Genomic DNA, 23,099 nt, shown 5'->3' on the forward strand with positions numbered 1-23,099 from the left:
GGTGGCAGCGGCCACAGGGGACGGGGCGGTGACACGCGAAGCTGTGGGTGACACGCGAGGACGCGGGGGACGTGTCCCACTGGTGACACGTGAGGCCACGGGTGACATTTGGTCTCATGGGTGACACGCGAACCCATGGGGACACCTGAACCACAGGAGGACATGGGTGGCACTGCGGGTCCCTTGGGAGCCTGGTGACAGGGACCTTGTGCCAGGTGTCCCCGTGCCAATGTCCCCATGCCAATGTCCCCATGCCAGTGTCCCCGTGTCAGTGTCCCCGTGTCAGTGTTCCCGTGTCAGTGTCCCCATGCCAGTGTCCCCATGCCAATGTCCCCGTGCCAATGTCCCCGTGTCAGTGTCCCCATGCCAGTGTCCCCATGCCAATGTCCCCGTGCCAATGTCCCCATGCCAGTGTCCCCGTGTCAGTGTCCCCACGCCAGTGTCCCCATGCCAATGTCTCCGTGCCAGTGTCCCCATGCCAATGTCCCCGTGTCAGTGTCCCCGTGTCCCCCCAGCCCACATCGAGGTGATTCCCTGCAAGATCTGCGGGGACAAATCCTCCGGGGTGCACTACGGGGTCATCACCTGCGAGGGCTGCAAGGTGACACGGGGACACGGGGGGGACAGGGGACACGGGGGGGACAGGGGACACAGGGGGGACATGGAAGGACATGGGGACAGGCGGGGGATAAAAGGGGACATGAGGATATGAGAATATGGGGACATTGAGGACAAGGGGACATTGGGGATATGAGGAGATACGGGGACAATGGGGGACACTGGGGACATGAGGGGGGATGTGGGGACCTTGGGGAGCCAGGGGACATGGAGGGGACATGGGAGGGACAAGGGGGACGTTGGGACATGGGGGATGTGTGGGGGGGTTTGGGGAAATAGGGACATGGAGGAATCTGGGGACAATGGGGGACATGGGGACATTGGGGACATGGGCACAAAGGGGGACATTGGAGATATGAGGCGATATGGGGACATTGGGGACATGGAGGAATCTGGGGACAATGGGGGACGCTGGGGACACGAGGGGGCACGTGGGGACCTTGGGGAGCAGGGGGACATGGGGGGGACAAGGGGGACATTGGGGACATGGGGACAAGGAGGGGCATGTGGACATGGGGGGTGTGTGGGGGGACTTGGGGAAATGGGGACACGGAGGAATATGGGGACATGGGGGGACATGGGGACATTGGGGACATGGGCACAAAGGGGGACATTGGGGATATGAGGCGATATGGGGACATTGGGGACATGGTGATACGGGGGAACTTGGGGACATGGAGGAATCTGGGGACAATGGGGGACGCTGGGGACACGAGGGGGGACGTGGGGACCTTGGGGAGCAGGGGGACATGGGGGGGACAAAGGGGACATTGGGGACATGGGGACAAGGGGGAACACGGGAACATGGAGGAATATGGGGACAATGGGGGACACTGGGGACATGAAGGGGGATGTGGGGGCCTTGGGGAGCAAAGGGACATGGGGACATTGAGGACGTGGGGACATTGGGGACATGGGGATCTAGGAGATGTGGGGGGACATTGAGGACATGGGGACATTGAGGACATGGGGACATTGGGGACATTGGGGACATGGGGATCTAGGAGATGTGGGGGGACTTGGGGACATGAGGACACGGACGAACATGGGGACAATGGGGGACATCGGGGACATGAGGACATGGGGACATTGGGGACATGAAGGGGGATGTGGGGGCCTTGGGGAGCAAAGGGACATGGGGACATTGAGGACGTGGGGACATTGGGGACATGGGGATCTAGGAGATGTGGGGGGACTTGGGGACATGAGGACACGGACGAATATGGGGACAATGGGGGACATCGGGGACACGAGGACATGGGGGGGGACATGGGGACCTTGGGGAGCAGAGGGACAAGGGGGGACATTGGGGCACGGGGGACGTGTGGGGTACGGGGACATTGGGACAGGGGCTGCCGCGGGTGGGTGTGGGGACACGGCGGGTGACACTGGTGCCACCGGTGCCACCGCAGGGCTTCTTCCGGCGCAGCGAGCGGCGCGGGCCGAGCCTGGCCCCGTGTCACCGCGGGCAGCGCTGCGACATCGACCGCGCCACCCGCACGCGCTGCCAGCACTGCCGCCTGCAGAAGTGCCTGCGCCTCGGCATGTCCCGCGACGGTGGGTGACAGCGCGGGGACACTGGGGACACCAGGGACTGTCCCTTGGGACACTGCTCTGTGAGCCTGGGGACATCGCTCTGCCCCTGGGGACATCGATCTGTGCCCTTGGGGACGCCACCCTGCGCCCTGGGGACATCGATCTGTGCCCTTGGGGACAGCTGGAACCCCTGGGGGACATCGCCCTGTGACCCTGGGGACAGCTAGACCCCCCTAGGGACATCAATCTGGGACCCTGGGGACACCACCCTGCACCCTGGGGACATCGATCTGTGCCCTTGGGGACAGCTGTACCCTCTGGGGACATCGCCCTGCGACCCTGGGGACAGCTGGAACCCCTGGGGACGTCGATCTGTGCCCTTGGGGACACCTGCACCCCCTGGGGACACTGCCCTGTGATCCTGGGGACATCGATCTATACCCCTGGGGACAGCTGGACCCACCCCTGGTGTCCCCGCAGTTGGGGACACCTGTCCCTCCACAGCTGCCGACACCTGTCCCTTCCCTTGAGGACACTTGTCCCCTGTCCCTGCGCCACCTGAGGACACCTGTCCCCTGTCCCTTCCCTTGAGGACACCTGTCCCCTGTCCCTTGTCCCTGTGCCACCTGAGGACACCTGTCCCTTGTCCCTGCACCACCTGAGGACACCTGTCCCCTGTCCCCTGTCCCTGTGCCACCTGAGGACACCTGTCCCCTGTCCCTTCCCTTGAGGACACTTGTCCCCTGTCCCTGTGCCACCTGAGGACACCTGTCCCTTGTCCCTTCCCTTGAGGACACCTGTCCCTTGTCCCTGCGCCACCTGAGGACACTTGTCCCCTGTCCCTTCCCTTGAGGACACCTGTCCCCTGTCCCTGTGCCACCTGAGGACACCTGTCCCTTGTCCCTTCCCTTGAGGACACCTGTCCCTTGTCCCTGTGCCACCTGAGGACACTTGTCCCCTGTCCCTTGTCCCTGCGCCACCTGTCGCCGCCCGAGGTGTCCCTGGGGAAGGGCCGGTGCCGCTCGGTGTCCCCGGTGTCACCCGCTGTCCCATGTGTCCCCTGTGTCCCCGCAGCCGTCAAGTTCGGCCGCATGTCCAAGAAGCGGCGGGACCGGCTGCAGGCGGAGGTGCTGGAACATCTGGAAAAGAACCGGGACCAAAACCGGGACCAAAACCGGGACCAAAACCGGGAACAAAACCGGGAACAGACCCGGGAACACCGGGAACAGACCCGGGAACAGACCCGGGAACACCGGGACCAAACCCGGGACCACCGGGAATGGCCGGAAAACCGGGAAAAATGGGAGAAATGGGAAAAAGGGGAAAAAGGGGAGAAACGGGAAAAGCGGGATCAGGACCGGGCGGCCCCGGTGCCACCGCAGCCCCCCCCGTCGGGGCGCTGTCCCCCGCTGTCCCCCGCTGTCCCCGCGGGCTGTCCCAGCAGGGCGTGGCCCGCGGAGGAGGCGACAAGGAGGGGACAGGACGGGGACAGCGCGGGGACAGCGGGGACGGGGCCGGTGCCTCTGCCCGGTGCTGGCGGCGTCCCGGAGTCACCGGCGGGGCTGGAGATCGGTGAGTGGCACCGCGACTGTCACCTAAGGGGGTGGCGGTGTCACCTGTTCGGGCAGGGGTGGTGGCGCCTCGGGATGTCACCTGTGGGTGCTCCGCGGTGGTGGCGCCGCCTCTGTCACCCCCAGCTGCCACCACGCTGGTGGCTCCTTACCCATCGAGGCCACACACCGGGGCCACCCTCCCTGTCCCCACGGCTGTCCCCAAGCCCTGAATGTCCCCTCGGAGCTGCTGACAGCGTCCTGCTGTCACACCGTGCCACCCCTGTGTCCTGCTGTCACACCAGTGTCCTGCTGTCACACCGTGCCACCCCTGTGTCCTGCTGTCACACCAGTGTCCTGCTGTCACACCGTGCCACCCCTGTGTCCTGCTGTCACACCAGTGTCCTGCTGTCACACCGTGCCACCCCTGTGTCCCCTCAGAGCTGCTGACACAGAGTGTCCTGCTGTCGCACCGTGCCACGTGCCACCCCCGTGCCGAGGACATCCAGGGCCACCGCTGGGCCACCTTCAGCCCCGAGGAGATCCGCGCCTACCAGAGCCAGGTGACACGGCTGTCCCCAAGGGTGGGTGACACGGGGGGTGACACGGCTGTCCCCAAGGGTGGGTGGGTGACACGGGTGTCCCCAAGGGTGGGTGACACGGGGGGTGACACGGCTGTCCCCAGGGTGGGTGGGTGACACGGGTGTCCCCAAGGGTGGGTGACACGGGGGGTGACACGGCTGTCCCCATGGTGGGTGACACGGGGGTGACGCAGCTGTCCCCAGGGGCAGGTGACATGGCTCTGTCCCCAGTGTCGGTGACACGGTTGTCTCCAGCGGTGACATGGGGGTGACACGGCTGTCCCCAGGGGCGGGTGGATGGCACGGGGGTGATGTGGCTGTCCCTAGGGTGGGTGACACGGCGGTGACATGGCTGTACCCAGCGGTGACACGGGGGGTGACACGGCTGTCCCCAGGGTGGGTGGGTGACACGGCTGTCCCCAGCGGTGACACGGGGGTGACACGGCTGTCCCCAGGGGTGACACCGGGGGTGACACGGCTGTCCCCAAGGGTGGGTGACACGGGGGGTGACACGGCTGTCCCCAGGGTGGGTGGGTGACACGGCTGTCCCCAAGGGTGGGTGACACGGGGGGTGACACGGCTGTCCCCAGGGTGGGTGGGTGACACGGGGGTGACACAGCTGTCCCCATGGTGGGTGACACGGCTGTCCCCAGGGATGGGTGGGTGACACGGCTGTCCCCATGGTGGGTGACACGGCTGTCCCCAGGGATGGGTGGGTGACACGGCTGTCCCCATGGTGGGTGACACGGCTGTCCCCAGCAGTGGGTGGGTGACACGGGGGTGACATGGCTGTACCCAGCGGTGACACGGGGGTGACACAGCTGTCCCCAGGGTGGGTGGGTGACACAGTTGTCCCCAGCGGTGGCACGAGGGGTGACACAGCTGTCCCCAGGGTGGGTGGGTGACACGGGGGTGACACGGCTGTCCCCAGGGCGGGTGGGTGACACGGCCGTCCCCTGCGGTGGCACGGGGGTGACACGGCCGTCCCGCAGCCCATGGCGGCCATGTGGCAGCGCTGTGCCCGCCGTGTCACCGAGGCCATCGAGCGCGTGGTGGAGTTCGCCAAGCGCCTGCGCGGCTTCCGGCAGCTCGGCCAGCACGACCAGATCGTCCTGCTCAAGGCGGGTACGCGGCCACCGCCGTGTCCCCGTGGCACTGCCACCGACCCAGGGCCACCCCGGGCCATGGTGCGCGCTCACACGGGCCATCGTCACCAGCCCCAGGGACACCGCGACCCCTTTGCCACCACCCCCAGGGCCACCCCATCTCATTGTCACCACCCCCAGGGCCACCTCACCTCATTGTCCTCACCCCCAGAGCCACCTCACCCCAGTGTCCCCAGCCCCAGGGACACCGTGACTCCTCGTCACCAGCCCCATGGCCACCCCACCTCAATGTCCCCAGCCCCAGGGACACCCTGTGCCCTTGTCCCCAGACCCAGAGCCACTGTGACCCCTTGCCACCACCCCCAGGGCCACCCCATCTCATTGTCACCACCCCCAGAGCCACCTCACCCCATTGTCCCCAGCCCCAAGGCCACCCTATGATATTGTCCCCAGCCCCAGGGCCACCGTGACCCATCGTCACCAGCCGCAGGGCCACCCCACCTCATTGTCCCCAGCCCCAGGGCCACCGTGACCCCTCGTCACCAGCCCCATGGCCACCCCATCTCATTGTCACCACCCCCAGAGCCACCTCACCCCATTGTCCCCAGCCCCCGGGCCACCGTGACTCCTCGTCACCAGCCGCAGGGCCACCCCACCTCATTGTCCCCAGCCCCAGGGCCACCGTGATCCCTTTGCCACCACCCCCAGGGCCACCCCATCTCATTGTCACCACCCCCAGGGCCACCCCATCTCAATGTCCCCAGCCCCGGGGCCACCCTGTCCCCTTATGACAATCCCCTGTGTCCCACAGAGGTGACACTCCCCAAAGTCCCCCCCCCTCCCACCCTCCCTGCGGAGGTGACAATCCCGCGCGCCCCATGGGGAGGTGACAGTCCCCAAAGTCACCTCCATCCTCCCCGGTGAGGTGACAGTGCCGTGTGTCCCACGAGGGAGGTGACAATCCCCTGTGTCCCGTAGCGAGGTGACAATCCCGTGTGCCCCACGGGGAGGTGACAGTCCCCAAAATCCCTCCCATCTTCCCCAGTGAGGTGACAATCCCGTGTGCCCCACGGGGAGGTGACAATCCCCTGTGTCCCGTAGCGAGGTGACAATCCCGTGTGCCCCACGGGGGAGGTGACAGTCCCCTGTGTCCCGTAGCGAGGTGACAATCCCGCGCGCCCCACGGGGGAGGTGACAGTCCCCTGTGTCCCGTAGCGAGGTGACAATCCCGCGCGCCCCATGGGGGAGGTGACAGTCCCCAACTCCCCCTCCACCCTCCCTGCCGAGGTGACACCGCCCGGGGCCACCCCCGCCGCCCCCCCCGTGGGCGGTGTCGGTGTCGCCGGTGCCAGCAGCGCTGTCCCCTCCCCGTGCCATGGTGACAGGTGCCATGGAGGTTGTCCTGCTCCGCGTGTGCCGCGCCTTCGACGCCGCCACGGGCACGGTGCTGTTCGAGGGCAAACTGGCGGGGCCCGAGCTCTTCCGCTCGCTGGGTAGGGCGGCGACACTCGGGGACACCTGGGGGCGCTTGGGGACAGCGGTGACACCGCCGCGCTGTCCCCAGGGTGTCCCGAGCTCGTCGCGTCCGTGTTTGATTTGGCGCGGGGGCTGAGCGCGCTGCGCTGCTCCGAGAGCGAGCTGGCGCTGCTGAGCGCGCTGCTGCTGCTCAACGCCGGTCAGCCGCTGTCCCCGAGTGTCCCCCAGTGTCCCCGAGTGTCCTCGAGTGTCGCTCAGTGTGCCCCTGGTGTCCCCACCCCCTGTCCTGCTCCGTGTCCCCGCCCCGTGTCCCCGTGTCCCTCCCCAAATCTGAAATGGGGTTTGGCCTTAAGCGGGGCGGGCGGCGGGGTGTCCCCAAGGTGTCCCCAAAGTGTCCTCACGGTGTCCCCAGAGTGTCCCTAAGGTGTCCCCAAGGTGTCCCTAAGGTGTCCCCAGAGTGTCCCTAAGGTGTCCCCAGGGTGTCCCCAGGGTGTCCCCATAGTGTTCCCAAGGTGTCCCCAAAGTGTCCCCAGAGTGTCCCTAAGGTGTCCCCAGGGTGTCCCCATAGTGTTCCCAAGATGTCCCCGGGTGTCCCTAAGGTGTTCCCGGGGTGTCCCCAAGGTGTCCCTGGAGTGTCCCTAAAATGTCTCCAGGGTGTCCCCAAGGCGTACCTAAGGTGTCCCCAGGGTGTCCCCAGGGTGTGACTAAGGTGTCCCTAAGGTGTCCTCAGGGTGTCCTTAAGGTGTCCCTAAAATGTCCCCAGGGTATCCCCAGGGTGTCCCTAAAGTGTCCCCAAGCTGTTCCTAAGGTGTCCTTAAGGTATCCCCAGGGTGTCCCCAGGCTGTCCCTCACAGTGTCCCCAAGGTGTCCCCACTCCCCTGTCCCTGTCCCCATCCCGCTGTCCCCACATCCCCGTCCGTGTCCCCACGCCCTGTCCGTGTCCCCCACATCCCTGTCCCTGTCCCTGTCCGTGTCCCCACACCTCTGTCACTGTCCCCACATCCCTGTCGGTGTCCCCACGCCCTGTCCGTGTCCCCTGTCCCTGTCCCCACACCCTGTCTGTGTCCCTGCGGTGTCCCCATGCCCCTGTCCCTGTCCCTGTCCGTGTCCCCACACCCGTGCCCGTGTCCCTCTCCGTGTCCCCATCCCGCTGTCCCCACTCCCTGTCCCTGTCCCTGTCCGTGTCCCCACCCCTGTCGGTGTCCCCGCGCTGTCCCCACGCCCCTGTCCCTGTCTCCACTCCTGTCCCCGCTGTCCCCACACCCTGTCCCTGTCCCTGTCCGTGTCCCCAGCCCTGTCCCTGTGTGTCCCCACACCCTGTCCCTGTCCCTGTCCGTGTCCCCAGCCCTGTCCCTGCTGTCCCCAGGCCCTGTCCCTGTCCCCAGCCGTGTCGGTGTCCCCGCTGTCCCCATGTCCGTGTCCCTGTCCGTGTCCCCATGTCCGTGTCCCTGTCCGTGTCCCCACCCTGTCCCCATGTCCGTGTCCCTGTCCGTGTCCCCACCCTGTCCCCACGTCCGTGTCCCCGCTGTCCCCATGTCCGTGTCCCTGTCCGTGTCCCCATGTCCGTGTCCCCATGTCCGTGTCCCCATGTCCGTGTCCCTGTCCGTGTCCCCACCGTGTCCCCGCTGTCCCCAGGCCGGCCGTGGCTGCAGGACCGCCCGCGGGTGGCGCGGCTGCAGGGACAGATCGATGTCGCCTTCCGGGGGCTGCTGCGCCGGACCCGCCGCGAGGGGATCCTGCCACGGGTGGGGACACCGGGACACCGGGGAGGGACACCGGGGAGGGGACACGGGGACATCGAGGGACACAGGGACACGGGGGGGTCACCGGGACATCGAGGGGGACACTGGGGGGGATGCGGGGGACACGGGGGGACACCGGGACATCGGGGAGGGGACACGGAGACATCAAGAGACACCGGGGAGGGGACACCGGGACACCGAGGGACACGGGGACACCGGGGATACTGGGGTGGGGACACGGGGACACCGGGGCGGGAGAGACCGGGGACGGGACACAGGGACACCGAGGGACACGAGGACACCGGGAAGGGGACACCGGGACACCGGGGAGGGACACCGGGACAGCGGGACACCGGGACAGCGGGACACCGGGAAGGGGACACGGGGGAGACACCGGGGAGGGACACCGGGACATCGAGGAGGGGACGCCGGGACACCAAGAGACACCGGGGAGAGGACACGGGGACATTGGGACATCGGGGAAGGGACACTGCGGAGGGGACACTGAGACACACGGGGACATCGAGGGGGACACAGGGGACACGCGGGGGACACGGGGGGACACAGAGGAGGGGACACCGAGACACCGGGGACACCGGGGAGGGGACACGGGGACATCGAGGGACACGGGGCGGACATCGGGGAGGGGATGAGGGAGGAGACGGCGACACCGGGGAGGGGACACGGCGACACCGGGGAGGGGACACGGGTGTCCCTGGGGATCTTTGGGCATGGTGGGGACAGGACGAGGGTTTGGGGACATTGGGGGCGACCCTGGGTCGGGGAGTCCCTGCCCATGTGTCACGCGGTGTGCCCGCGGTGTCGCAGCCGTGTCCTCGGGTGTCCGTGGGGTGTCCCAGCCGTGTCCCCGCCGTGTCCCCGCGCTGTCCCCGCCGTGTCCCCGCCGTGTCCCCGTGTGTCCCCGCTCTGTCCCAGCCGTGTCCCCGCGTGTCCCCGCGCTGTCCCAGCCGTGTCCCCGCCGTGTCCCCGCGTGTCCCCGCGCTGTCCCCGCCGTGTCCCCGTGTGTCCCCGCGCTGTCCCAGCCGTGTCCCCGCCGTGTCCCCGCAGCTGCCCGCCCCGGGCCGGCTCCGCGCTCTGTGCTCGCAGCACCTGGAGCAGGTTCAGGCTTTCCGCCGCCTGCACCCCGCGGGGTTCTCGGCCGCCTTCCCGCCGCTCTACCGGGAGCTCTTCGCCCCCGACGCCGCCGATGGCCCCGCCGGGACCCGCTGAGCGCCACCCGGGCACCGCCGGGATTACCGGGATTACCGGGACCGCCCCCGCACCTGGGGGTGCTCCCACCCAGGCACCTGCCGGGAATGCGGCGGCGTTTGAGGGCAATAAAGGCGTTTTTGGGGACCGCGCGTCCGTGGGCTCCGTTACGGGGACACGCGGGGACACCGGGAGCGGCGTTAGAGCCCCGCCGCGCTCAGCGCTCCGAGTTTCTATAGGCTGTTGTGCCTGTCACTCAAATTAGGAGGCGGGGATTTGAATTTTCTGGCTCGCTGATTGGTTTGTCTCCACGCTACTCCCCGCTGATTGGCTGCTTTATTCCCTTTTTTTCCCGCCCCCGCATGTGGGAGGTCTCGCGGGATTGGCCGCTGCTCCGCAGGCGCTGATTGGGTGGGAGCCGTGCGGGGCCGCGCTGTGATTGGCTGGGAGGGGAGGAGCCGCGATGTGATTGGTGGAGAGAGGCAGGAGGCGTGACCAGCGGCGGGGCGCGGGAGGCGGCGGCGGCACCGGGGCCGCAGCGGGCCCGAACCGGGGCCGGGCCCGAACCGGGGCCTTTCAGGGCCGGGCTGGGCCGAGCCGGGGTCGCTGCGGGGCTGGGGGGCGGCCCTGGCACCTGCAGGTACCGTGGGACCACCGGGGGCGCGCGGCCGAGGCGGCTGCAGGGGCTCCGCTGCCGCTGCACCGGGCCCGGGGCCTGCACCGGCGCGCCCGGAGCCGAGCCCTCCGTGAGGGGGCGGGTGGGGAGTCCCCGGGGTGGGGGTGCAACGCGGCCCGGCCGCACCGGGAGCTCCCGGTGGGCTCCCGGTAACCCCCGGTAACCCTCCGGTAAAGCCCGGTAAAGCCCCGTCCGCAGCCGCCATGGCGGGACGGGGCCCCGTGCACAGCCTGAGCAGCCTGCAGAAAACCGCCCTGCTGCTGGGCGTCCCGGCCGCCGCCACCGTGCTCTACATCCTGTACCGGCGCTACCGGGAGAGCCGAGGTGGGTCCGGGTCTCACACCGGGGCCTGGCCCGACCCCCCCCGGGACCACCGGGAGCTCACTCGGGGCCCTCCGCGGGGAGGGGGAGCCCGCGGGAGCCGCTTTGCCCGCCGGGAATTCCCGTGTGAGCTCCTCCCTGTCCCTTTGGGGACACCCTGGGGACACCTTGGGGACCCTTTGGGGACACCCTGGGGAACTTGGGGACCTTTGGGGACACCCTGGGGACACCCTGGGGACCCTTTGGGGACACCGTGGGGAACTTGGGGACCTTTGGGGACACCGTGGGGACATCGTGGGGACCCTCTGAGGACACTTTGGGGACACCCTTGGGGGACCCTTTGGGGACACCATGGGGAACTTGGGGACCTTTGGGGACACCCTGGGCAGCCTTTGGGGACACCGTGGGGACATCGTGGGGACCCTCTGAGGACACTTTGGGGACACCCTGGGGAACTTGGGGACCTTTGGGGACACCGTGGGGACATCGTGGGGACCCTCTGAGGACACTCTGGGGACACCCTGGGGACCCTTTGTGGACACCAGAGGAACTTGGGGACCTTTGGGGACACCCTGGGGACACCCTGGGGACCTTTGGGGACACCCTGGGGACCCTTTGGGGACACCCTGGGCAGCCTTTGGGGACACCGTGGGGATATCGTGGGGACCCTCTGAGGACACTTTGGGGACACCCTTGGGGACCCTTTGGGGACACCTTGAAGACTCCCTGGGGACACTCTGGGGACACTTTTGGGACCCCAACGGGAAGCGCCTTTTTCCCCATGGAATTCCCCGTACCCTGTTTGTCACCCCCGTCCCCGGGGACGTCCCCACCGCTCGGTGTCCCCTCGGTGACCCAGCCGTGTCCCCTCAGAGGCGCAGGTGACACTGGTGGCAGACGAGGGGCTGGAGGTGACGGTCAGGGTGCCCCGCACGGCGCTGAAGTCGCTGATCGGCCGCCGGGGGGCCACCATCAACCAGGTGGGGACAACTGGGGGCACTGGGGACACTGGGAGGGCTGGGGGCAGCACTGGGGGCACTGGGAACACTGGGGGAACTGGGAACACTGGGGGAACTGGGAACACTGGGAGGGCTGGGGGCAGCATTGGGGGGACTGGGAACACTGGGGGGACTGGGAACACTGGGAGTGCTGGGGGAACTGGGGGTGCTGGGAGTGATGAGGGACTGGGAGCGCTGGGGGAACTGGGCACACTGGGAGTGCTGGGAGGGCTGGGGGCAGCACTGGGGATTCTGGGAACACTGGGAGTGCTGGGAGTACTGGGGGAACTGGGAGGGCTGGGGGCAGCACTGGGGGAACTGGGAACTGGGGGGACTGGGAACACTGGGAGCGCTGGGAGTACTGGGAGAACTGGGAACACTGGGGGAACTGAGGGGATTGGGAACACTGGGAGTGCTGGGAGGGCTGGGGGAACTGGGAGTGATGAGGGACTGGGAGCGCTGGGGGAACTGGGAACACTGGGAGTGCCGGGAGTGCTGAGAACACTGGGGGAACTGGGAACACTGGGAGTGCCGGGAGTGCTGGGGAACTGGGAACACTGGGGGTGCTGGGGAACTGGGAGTGCTGGGGAAACTGGGGGGACTGGGGGAACTGGGAACGCTGGGAGTGCTGGGGGCACCGGTAGTATGGGGAGCACTGGGAGCATTGGAGATACTGGGGGAACTGGGAGCACAGGAAGCACCAGGAGTGCTGGGAGAACTGGGAGCACCAGGAGCTCAGAGAGCACTGGGGGAACTGGGAGTGCTGGGAGTACCAAGAGCACTGGGGGAACTGGGATGATTGGGAGTGCCAGGAGCATTGGGGGAACTGGGAGCACTGGGAGCTCAGGGAGCACTGGGGGAACTGGGAGTGCTGGGAGTACCAAGAGCACTGGGGGAACTGGGATGATTGGGAGTGCCAGGAGCATTGGGGGAACTGGGAGCTCAGGGAGCACTGGGGGCACTGGGAGAACTGGGGGCACTGGGAGAACTGGGAATACCAGCAGCACCGGGAGTGCTGGGAACACTGGGGGAACTGGGAGCACTGGGAGAGCTGGGGGGATTGGGAGCACTTGGGGCACCAAGAGCCTTGTGGGAACTGGGAGTACTGGGGGCACTGGGAGCACTGGGAGCACTAGGAAGGACTGGGAGCACCGGGAACACTGGGAGCACGGGGAATACTGGGAGCACTGGGGGAACGGGGGGAACTGGGGGCACTGGGAGTACCAGAGGCACTGGGAGCACTGGAGACACTGGGAGCACTGGAGGAACTGGGGGCACTGGGAGCACTGGGAGCACGGGGAATACTGGGAGCACTGAAGGAACTGGGAGTACTGGGAGCACTGGGAGTACCAGAGGCATTGGGAGCACTGGAGACACTGGGGGCACTGGGAGCACTGGGGGCACTGGAGACACTGGGAGCACTGGGGGAACTGGGGAAACTGGGAGCACTGGGGGCACTGGGAGCACTGGGAGCACTGGAGGAACTGGGGAAACTGGGAGCACTGGGGGCACTGGGAGCACTGGAGGAACTGGGGAAACTGGGAGCACTGGGGGCACTGGGAGCACTGGAGGAACTGGGGAAACTGGGAGCACTGGGGGCACTGGGAGCACTGGAGGAACTGGGGAAACTGGGAGCACTGGGGGCACTGGGAGCACTGGAGGAACTGGGGAAACTGGGAGCACTGGGGGCACTGGGAGCACTGGAGGAACTGGGGAAACTGGGAGCACTGGGGGCACTGGGAGCACTGGAGGAACTGGGGAAACTGGGAGCACTGGGGGCACTGGGAGCACTGGAGGAACTGGGGAAACTGGGAGCACTGGGGGCACTGGGAGCACTGGAGGAACTGGGGAAACTGGGAGCACTGGGAGCACTGGGAGCACTGGAGGAACTGGGGAAACTGGGAGCACTGGGGGCACTGGGAGCACTGGAGGAACTGGGGAAACTGGGAGCACTGGGAGCACTGGGGGCACTGGGAGCACTGGGGGCACTGGGAGCACCGGGAGCACCAGGAGTGCCACCTCCTCACCGTCGCCGCAGCTGAGGCAGGAGACGGGAGCGCAGATCGAGGTGGAGGTGGAGGAGGAGGAGGAGGAGGAGGAAGGGCAGTCGCTGGTGCAGATCTCGGGCTCGCCGGGCCAGGTGTGCCGGGCCAGGGCGGCCGTGCTGCGCATCGTGGCCGACAGCACCCCCGTGGCCGAGCAGCTGCGCGTGCCCCAGCGGGCCGTGGGCAGGATCATCGGTACGGGGCACCCCAAAACCTGGGGGGATCCTCTATAGCCACAGGGACACCCCGAATCCCAAGAGGAACCCCAAATCCCAGGGTACCGAGGAGCTCCATGTGCCCCAGCAGGCTGTGAGCAGGATCATCGGTACGGGGCACCCCAAAACCTGGAGGGAACCTTCTGTATCCCCAAATGCTGTGGGGAACCCTCCATAGCCACAGGGACACCCCAAATCCCACGGGAACCCCAAATCCCAGGGTACTGAACAGCTCCATGTGCCCCAGCGGGCTGTGAGCAGGATCATGGGTACGGGGCACCCTGAAACCTGGGGGGAGCTTCTGTACCCCTGGGACACTCCAAAATCCTGAGGGATCCTTCTGTACCCCCTGGGACACCCCAAATCCCACGGGAACCCCTCCATAGCCACAGGGACACCCCAAATCCCAGGGTACCGAGGAGCTCCATGTGCCCCAGCAGGCTGTGAGCAGGATCATCGGTACGGGGCACCCCGAAACCTGGGGGGAGCTTCTGTATCCCCAAATCCTGTGGGGAACCCTCCATAGCCACAGGGACACCCCAAATCCCACGGGAACCCCAAATCCCAGGGTACTGAACAGCTCCATGTGCCCCAGCGGGCCGCGGGCAGGATCATGGGTACGGGGCACCCCGAAACCTGGGGGGAGCTTCTGTACCCCTGGGACACTCCAAAATCCTGAGGGATCCTTCTGTACCCCCTGGGACACCCCAAATCCCACGGGAACCCCTCCATAGCCACAGGGACACCCCAAATCCCAGTGTGCTGAGCAGCTCCATATGCCCCAGTGGGCCATGGGCAGGATCATCGGTACAGGGCACCCCAAAACCTTGGGAGAACCCCAATCCCAAACTCCCCATGCCCAAACCCCCTTTCCCTAGCCCTCATTCCCTCCAAAACCACAAGGACACCCCAAACCCTGGGAGAACCCCAATCCCAAAGCCCCTTTCCCAGCCCTCATTCCCTTTAAGCACCATGGGGAACCCTCCATAGCCACAGGGACACCCCAAATCCCAAAGGAACCCCAAATCCCAGGGTACTGAGATGTGCCCCAGAGGGCCGTGGGCAGGATCATCGGTATGGGACACCCCAAAACTTGGAGGGAACCTTCCACAGCCCCAAATCCCACAGGGAGCCCTAAATCCAGTGTGCTGAGCAGCTCCATGCGCCCCTGCGGGCCGTGGGCAGGATCATTGGAACGGGGCACCCCAAATCCCAAGGAAAACCTTCTGTATCCCCAAATCCCACGGGGAACCTTCTGTAGCCCCTGGGACACCCCAAATCCTGGGTGAACCCCCAATCCCCAAACCCCCTTCCCACCCCCAAACCCCTTTCCCCATCCCTCATTCCCTTTGACCCCCACCCCGAACCCCCTCTCCGCGTTCGTTCCCCACGCCGGCTCCGCTCCCGGTTCCCCGCAGGCCGCGGCGGCGAGACCGTGCGGGCCATCTGCCGCAGCTCCGGGGCTCGCGTGGAGTGCGGCGCCCACGACCCCGACGGCAGCCTGGCCCCGCTGCGCGTCATCCGCCTGCTGGGGACGCGCGCCGAGGTGGAGGCGGCCAAGGTGAGCGCGGATCCGCCCTTCCGGGGGGGCTCCTTCGCCCCCTGGGAGCCTCCTCATCCTCCTCCCGGTGCTCCCGGTAGAAGCTGATCATGGAGAAGCTGTCGGAGGACAAGGCGTTCCGCCGGGAGCTGGCGCAGGCGGCGGCCGCGCGGTGCCCGCGGAAGCAGCCCCTGGGCAGCCGCCGGGAGCCGCCGGTGCCGCCCGCCGCCGGTGCCCCCGGGAGCGCCGGCGGGGGATGGCAGGAGTGCTGGGATGCGGAATGGGCGCCGGCGGGCGGCGCCGGAACGGCGGCGGGGAGCGACGGGATGGAGCAGGAGGCGGAGATGGGGAGTGGGGAGCGCCGGGACGCGGGAATGGAGCCCCGGGATACCGGAGAGGAGCCGCCCGTGGCCAAGTTTGAGGGTGAGAGCGGAGCTGGGGCGGTTCCCGATGGGGATTTTGGGGCGGGGATGGATTTCCTGGGGATTTTGGGATCTGGGGAGGGATTTTGGGCAGTTCCCTCCATGCTTCCAGTGCCTTTCCCAGAGGGATTTTGGGGGGTTCCATCCATCCATCCATCCATCCATCACCCATCCATCCATCCATCCATCCGTCCATCCATCCATCATCCATCCATCATCCATCCATCATCCATCATCCATCCATCCATCACCCATCCATCCATCATCCATCCATCCATCCATCCATCCATCATCCATCCATCCATCCATCCATCCATCATCCATCCATCCATCATCCATCCATCCATCCATCCATCACCCATCCATCCATCCATCCATCCATCCATCCATCCATCCATCCATCATCCATCCATCCATCATCCATCCATCCATCCATCCATCATCCATCCATCCATCCATCATCCATCCATCCATCCATCCATCCATCCTGGGATCTCCCGTGCCTTTCCCGCAGAGATTTTGGGGGATCTGGGGAGATTTTGGGGGTTCCCTCCCCCCCAAAATGTGCCTGTCCCAGTGGGATTTCAGGGCTCCTCCATGCTGTGGTTGTCCTGGTAGGATTTGGGGTAGATTTCAGTGGATTTGGGATGGATTTCAGTGGATTTTGGGTAGATTTGGGGTGGATTTTGGGTAAATTTCTGTGGATTTGGGGTGGATTTCAATGGATTTTGGGTAGATTTCAGTGGATTTGGGATGGATTTCAGTGGATTTTGGGTAGATTTGGGGTGGATTTTGGGTAAATTTCTGTGGATTTGGGGTGGATTTCAATGGATTTTGGGTAGATTTCAGTGGGTTTGGGGTGGATTTCAGTGGATTTTGGGTGGATTTCAATGGATTTCAGTGGATTTTGGGTAGATTTCAATGGATTTCGGTAGATTTTGGGTTGATTTTGGGTAGATTTCAGTGGATCTGGGGTGGGTTTCAGTAGATTTCAGTGGATTTGGGGTAGATTTCATGGATTTCAGTGGATTTGGGGTAGATTTCAGTGGATTTGGGGTAGATTTCAGTGGATTTGGGGTAGATTTCAGTGGATTTCAGTGGATTTGGGGTAGATTTCAGTGGATTTCAGTGGATTTGGGGTAGATTTCAGTGGATTTCAGTGGATTTGGGGTAGATTTCATGGATTTCAGTGGCTTTGGGGTAGATTTCATTGGATTTCCGTGCTCTGGGGCTGCCCCAGTGCCCAGCCCAGATTTCAGTTTCCCTGCTGACGAGCACCTGGACGTTTACGTGTCGGCGGCCGAGAGCCCCGGGCACTTCTGGATCCAACTGCTGGGCACGAGGAGCCTGCAGCTGGACAAACTGACAGCTGAGATGGGGCACTTCTACCAGAGCAGCCCCCCCGTGAGTGCCCTGTGTCCCCTCAGTGTCCCCTCAGTGTCACCTGTGTCCCCTCAGTGTCCCCTCAGTGTCCCCCATGTCCCAGCACTGGCCAAGTTCATGGCCAAGATGGGGCACTTCTACCAGAGCAGCCCCCCCGTGAGTCCCCTGTGTCCCCTCTGTGTCCCCTCTGTGTCACCTGTGTCACCTGTGTCCCCTCTGTGTCCCCTCAGTATCACCTGTGTCCCCTCAGTGTCCCCTCTGTGTCCCCTCAGTGTCACCTGTGTCCCCTCTGTGTCCCCTCTGTGTCCCATCTGTGTCCTCTCAGTGTCCCCCACGTCCCAGCACTGGACAAGTTCATGGCCAAGATGGGGCACTTCTACCAGAGCAGCCTCCCCGTGAGTCCCCTGTGTCCCCTCAGTGTCCCCTCAGTGTCACCTGTGTCCCCTCTGTGTCCCCTCTGTGTCCCCTCAGTGTCCCCTCAGTGTCCCCCACGTCCCAGCACTGGACAAGTTCATGGCCAAGATGGGGCACTTCTACCAGAGCAGCGCTTCCATGAGTCTCTTCTGTCACCTCTGTGTCCTCCCAGTGTCCCCTCTGTCCCATCTGTGTCCCCTCTGTGTCCCTCACCATGTTCCTCTGTGTCCCAGCACTGTCCCCTCTGTGTTGCCTCTGTCCCCCCATGTCCCCTCTTGTCCCAGCACTGTCCCCACCATGTCCTTGTCCCCTTGTCCCTGCTGTCCCAGCCCTGTCCCACCAGGCCCCCCTGACTGTCCCCATGTCCCTGCTGTCCCCTCATGCCCCTCCCATGTCCCTTGAGTGTCCCCATGTCCCTTCCATGTCCCCTGACTGTCCCTGCTGTCCCCTCATGCCCCTTCTGTGTCCCCGTGTCCCCATGTCCCAGCACTGTCCCCACCATGTCCTTTACCCCCTGTCCCCATGTCCCTGCTGTCCCAGCACTGTCCCTTCATGCCCCTCCCTGTCCCCTGAGTGTCCCTGTGTCCCTCCTGTGTCCCCTGACTGTCCTCATGTCCCTGCTGTCCCCTCATGCCTCTCCATGTCACCTGACTGTCCCCGTGTCCCCGTGTCCCTCCCTGTCCCCTGACTGTCCCCATGTCCCTGCTGTCCCCGTATGCCCCTCCCATGCCCCCCTGACTGTCCCCATGTCCCTCCCTGTCCCCTGAGTGTCCCCGTGTCCCTGCTGTCCCTTCATGCCCCTCCATGTCCCCTGACTGTCCCCATGTCCCCATGTCCCTCCCGTATCCCCTGACTGTCCCCATGTCCCTGCTGTCCCCTCATGCCCCTGACTGTCTCCTGAGTGGCCCTGTGCCCCTCCCTGTCCCCTGACTGTCCCCGTGTCCCTGCTGTCCCAGCCCTGTCCCACCATGTCCCCTGACTGTCCCCGTGTCCCTGTGCCCCTCCCTGTGCCCTGACTGTCCCCATGTCCCTGCTGTCCTTTCATGCTCCTCCATGTCCCCTGACTGTCCCCGTGTCCCTTCTCTCTACGCCCTGTCCCACCATGTCCTCCCCTGAGTGTCCCCGTGTCCCTCGCTGTCCCCTGAGTGTCCCCGTGTCCCTCGCTGTCCCCTGAGTGTCCCCGTGTCCCTGCTCTCCACGCCCTGTCCCACCATGTCCTCCCCTGAGTGTCCCTGTGTCCCTCGCTGTCCCCTGAGTGTCCCCGTGTCCCCAGGTGCCACCCCCGTGCGTGCAGCCCGGTGCCATCGTGGCGGCGCCGTACCTGGACGATGGCGAGTGGTACCGGGCGCGGGTGTTGGGGACACTGGACAGCGGCCACCTGGACCTGTACTACGTGGACTTTGGGGACAACGGCCAGGCCCCCCCCGAGGCCCTGCGCGCCCTCAGGTGTGCGGGGGGTGGCGCCGTCCCCGTCCCCTGGCGCGGTGGCCCTGTCCCCAGGGAGTGCCACCGCCGTGTCCTTGCAGGAGCGACTTCCTGAGCCTGCCCTTCCAGGCCATCGAGTGCAGCCTGGCCGGGATTGTCCCCAACGGTGAGAGGGGTGGCATGTGGCACTGTCACCTGCTGGGGTGGCATGTGGCACTGTCACCTGCTGGTGTGGGACAGCACTGTCACCTGGGGTGGGACAGCGCTGTCATCTCATGGGGTGGGACAGCACTGTCACCTGCTGGGGTGGGATGTGGCACTGTCACCTGCTGGGGTGGGACAGCTCTGTCACCTGGGGTGGGACAGCACTGTCACCTGCTGGGGTGGGATGTGGCACTGTCACCTGCTGGGGTGGGATGGCACTGTCATCTCGTGGGGTGGGACAGCTCTGTCACCTGGGGTGGGACATGGCTCTGTCATCTCCTTGGGTGGGACAGGGCACTGTCACCTCCTGGGGTGGGACATCTCTGTCACCTCATGGGGGGTGGGACAGGACACTGTCACCCTCTGGGGGTGGGACAGCTCTGTCACCTTGGGTGGGACAGCACTGTCACCTCCTTGGGTTGCACATGGCACTGTCACCTGGGGTGGGACAGCTCTGTCACCTCTTGGGGGATGGGACATGGCACTGTCACCCTCTGGGGGTGGGACAGCACTGTCACCTTGGGTGGGACACGGCACTGTCACCTGGGGTGGGACAGCTCTGTCACCTCCTGGGGCTGGCACATGGCACTGTCACCTCCCAAGGGTGGCACATGTCCCCATCTCCTCTTGGTGTGGCACATGGCCCATCCTCAGGCCATGTCACCACTGTCCCAGTGTGCCTGGTGTCCCGGTGTCACCGCTGTCCCCGCTGTGTCCCAGTGTGTAACCACTGTCCTGGTGTCACCACTGTCCTCCTGTCCCAGTGTGTCCTGTGTCACGGTGTCCCTGCTGCCACCGCTGTCCCCGGTGTGTCCCCACAGGTGGCTCATGGCAGCCCTGGAGGAGTTTGACTGTGTCATTGTCCCCATGTCCCCACAGGTGGCTCATGGCCCGAGGCCACCCTGCAGGAGTTCGATTGTCCCTGTGTCACTGTCCCCATGTCCCTGTGTCACTGTCACAGGTGTCACTGTGTCACTGTCCCCATGTCCCCACAGGTGGCTCGTGGCCCGAGGCCGCCCTGCAGGAGTTCGAGTGTCACTGTCACTGTCCCCATGTCCCAGTGTCACTGTCACAGTGTCCCCATGTCCCAGTGTCACTGTGTCACTGTCCCCATGTCCCTGTGTCACTGTCACAGGTGTCACTGTGTCACTGTCCCCATGTCCCTGTGTCACTGTCACAGTGTCCCCATGTCCCAGTGTCCCTGTGTCACTGTCCCCATGTCCCAGTGTCCCTGTGTCACTGTCCCCATGTCCCTGTGTCACTGTCACAGTGTCCCCATGTCCCCACAGGTGGCTCGTGGCCCGAGGCCGCCCTGCAGGAGTTCGATCGCCTCACGGGCTGTGCCCGGTGGGCGCCGTTGGTGGCTCGGATCTGCAGCTACGGCCCCGCGGGGCCCTGCCTGCGCCTCTACAGCCACTGCCAGGGACAGGTCGGTGCCAGCTGTCACCCAGGGCCACCAGAAATGTCCCCAGGGCCACCGGGTCACTAGAACTGTCCCCCGTTCCTGGTGTTCCCAGAGCCGCGGGCAGGTGTCTCACCAGGGTCACCAACTGTCCTCAGAACTGTCCCCAAGTGTCACCAGAACTGTCCCCAGGTGTCCCCAAGTGTCACCAGAACTGTCCCCAGGTGTCCCCTTTCCTGGTGTCCGCAGTGACATGGACAGGTGCATCACCAGGGTCCCCAAGTGTCCCCAGGGTCACCAGAACTGTCCCTCAGTGTCCCCATTCTTGATGTTCCCAGTGACACGGGCAGGTGTGTCACCAGTATCTCTAGATGTCACCAAGTGTCACCAGAACAGTCCCTCAGTGTCCCCAGGGTCCCCATTCTTGATGTTCCCAGTGACACGGGCAGGTGTGTCACCAGTATCTCCAGATGTCACCAGGTGTCACCAGAACTGTCCCTCAGTGTCCCCAGGGTCCCCATTCTTGATGTTCCCAGTGACACGGGCAGGTGTGTCACCAGTATCTCCAGATGTCACCAGGTGTCACCAGAACTGTCCCCAAGTGTCACCAGAACTGTCCCTCAGTGTCCCCAGGGTCCCCATTCTTGATGTTCCCAGTGACACAGGCAGGTGTGTCACCAGTATCTCCAGATGTCACCAGGTGTCACCAGAACTGTCCCCAGGGTCACCAGAACTGTCCCTCAGTGTCCCCATTCCTGGTGTTCCCAGCTACAAGGACAGGTGTGTCACCAGGGTCACCACAACTGTCCCCAAGTGTCCCCAGTGTCCCCAGCTGTCCCCAGGGTCACCACAGCTGTCCCCAGGTGTCCCCACAAGTGTCCCCAGTGTCCCCAGCTGTCCCCAGGGTCACCACAGCTGTCCCCAGGTGTCCCCACAAGTGTCCCCAGTGTCCCCAGCTGTCCCCAGGGTCACCACAGCTGTCCCCAAGTGTCCCCAAGTGTCCCCAACATCCCCAGCTGTCCCCAGGGTCACCACAGCTGTCCCCAGGTGTCCCCACAAGTGTCCCCACACCTGGCGCTCCCTGTGCCACAGCCAGGTGTGTCCCCAGCTGTCCCTGTGTCTCCTCACAACTGTCCCCAAGTGTCCCCAACATCCCCAGCTGTCCCCACTCCTGCTACTCCTAGAACCACGGACAGGTGTGTCACCACAACTGTCCCCAAGTGTCCCCAGTGTCCCCAACATCCCCAGCTGTCCCCAGGGTCACCACAGCTGTCCCCAAGTGTCCCCAACATCTCCAGCTGTCCCCAGGGTCACCACAGCTGTCCCCAGGTGTCCCCACAAGTGTCCCCAGGTGTCCCCAACATCCCCGGCTGTCCCCAGGTGTCCCCACAAGTGTCCCCACGCCTGGCGCTCCCTGTGCCACAGCCAGGTGTGTCCCCAGCTGTCCCCTCACGCAATTCCCGCCATTCCCCGTCCCCTCCTTGTCCCCGGTGTCCCCGCAGAGCCTGGACGTGGCAGCGGAGCTGGTGCGTTTGGGCTACGCCGTGCCCGAGGAGCCCCCGGTGAGCTGCTCCCGGTACCGGTGTCCCCATGTCCCCGTGTCCCCATGTCCCCGTGTCCCGGTGTCCCCATGTCCCGGTGTCCCCGTGTCCCGGTGTCCCCTCGCGGTGTCCCGGGAGGGCTCATCCCGCTCTTCCCGGCAGGACGATCTCGGCGGCGCCGCCACGCCGAGCCCGGCGGAGCCCGGGGACAGCCCCGGGGACAGCCCCGGCCCCGCGTCCTGCCTCAGCGTGCCCGGTGAGCCCGGCGTGTCCCGGTGACGCCGTTCCCGGTGCGCCCCCGGAACGGTGTCGGGACCCCGCTGACCCCTCCCCGCTCCCGCAGCCGCCGCCGCCGCCGTGCCCGGGGACGCCGTCACGGTGAGCTGAAGCTGCCCGGTGCCACCGGGAGCCGCTCCCGGTGCCGCCGTCCCGGTAACCGGAGCCGCTCCCGGTGCCACCACCGAGTGCCCTCTCCGGAGCCCTCCGGGAGGCCGCACCGACAAATCGCGGGGATCTCCGCTTGTGCCTCTTGTCGGGACGCGACACACCGGGGCCGAGGGCCGGCGGTGCCCCTTCCGTTACCGGGAGTTCCCGGTTCTCTCGCATTGTTTTGCTGTTCCGTTGCACTAATTGTGGTTCTAAGTTAATAAAGTTGAAGGTTTCTCAGCGCTCCGTTCTCGCCGCGGCGGCTCCCA

At 65.5% G+C, this 23,099-nt stretch overlaps 2 protein-coding genes across 2 annotated transcripts; both read left to right on the plus strand.

Annotated features, from left to right (window-relative positions):
• Positions 1–405: 405 nt before the first annotated feature.
• RORC (RAR related orphan receptor C) lies at positions 406–9,839 on the plus strand. Its single transcript, XM_058821556.1, has 10 exons — positions 406–421; positions 516–601; positions 2,031–2,175; positions 3,229–3,726; positions 4,146–4,267; positions 5,278–5,410; positions 6,777–6,884; positions 6,956–7,066; positions 8,503–8,612; positions 9,678–9,839. Exons 1-10 carry the CDS (start codon positions 406–408, stop codon positions 9,837–9,839), a joined length of 1,491 nt encoding a protein of 496 aa, XP_058677539.1.
• A 502-nt stretch (positions 9,840–10,341) lies between these two features.
• Positions 10,342–23,010, plus strand: TDRKH (tudor and KH domain containing). Its single transcript, XM_058821722.1, has 13 exons — positions 10,342–10,458; positions 10,693–10,818; positions 11,689–11,795; positions 13,852–14,053; positions 15,492–15,634; positions 15,715–16,036; positions 17,276–17,439; positions 19,106–19,278; positions 19,359–19,423; positions 20,751–20,890; positions 22,366–22,425; positions 22,567–22,660; positions 22,748–23,010. Exons 2-13 carry the CDS (start codon positions 10,698–10,700, stop codon positions 22,789–22,791), a joined length of 1,635 nt encoding a protein of 544 aa, XP_058677705.1. The 5' UTR covers positions 10,342–10,458; positions 10,693–10,697; the 3' UTR covers positions 22,792–23,010.
• The last annotated feature ends 89 nt before the right edge of the window (positions 23,011–23,099 follow it).

Source organism: Ammospiza caudacuta, chromosome 30 (assembly GCF_027887145.1).
Source record: "Ammospiza caudacuta isolate bAmmCau1 chromosome 30, bAmmCau1.pri, whole genome shotgun sequence".
NCBI lineage: Eukaryota > Metazoa > Chordata > Aves > Passeriformes > Passerellidae > Ammospiza > Ammospiza caudacuta.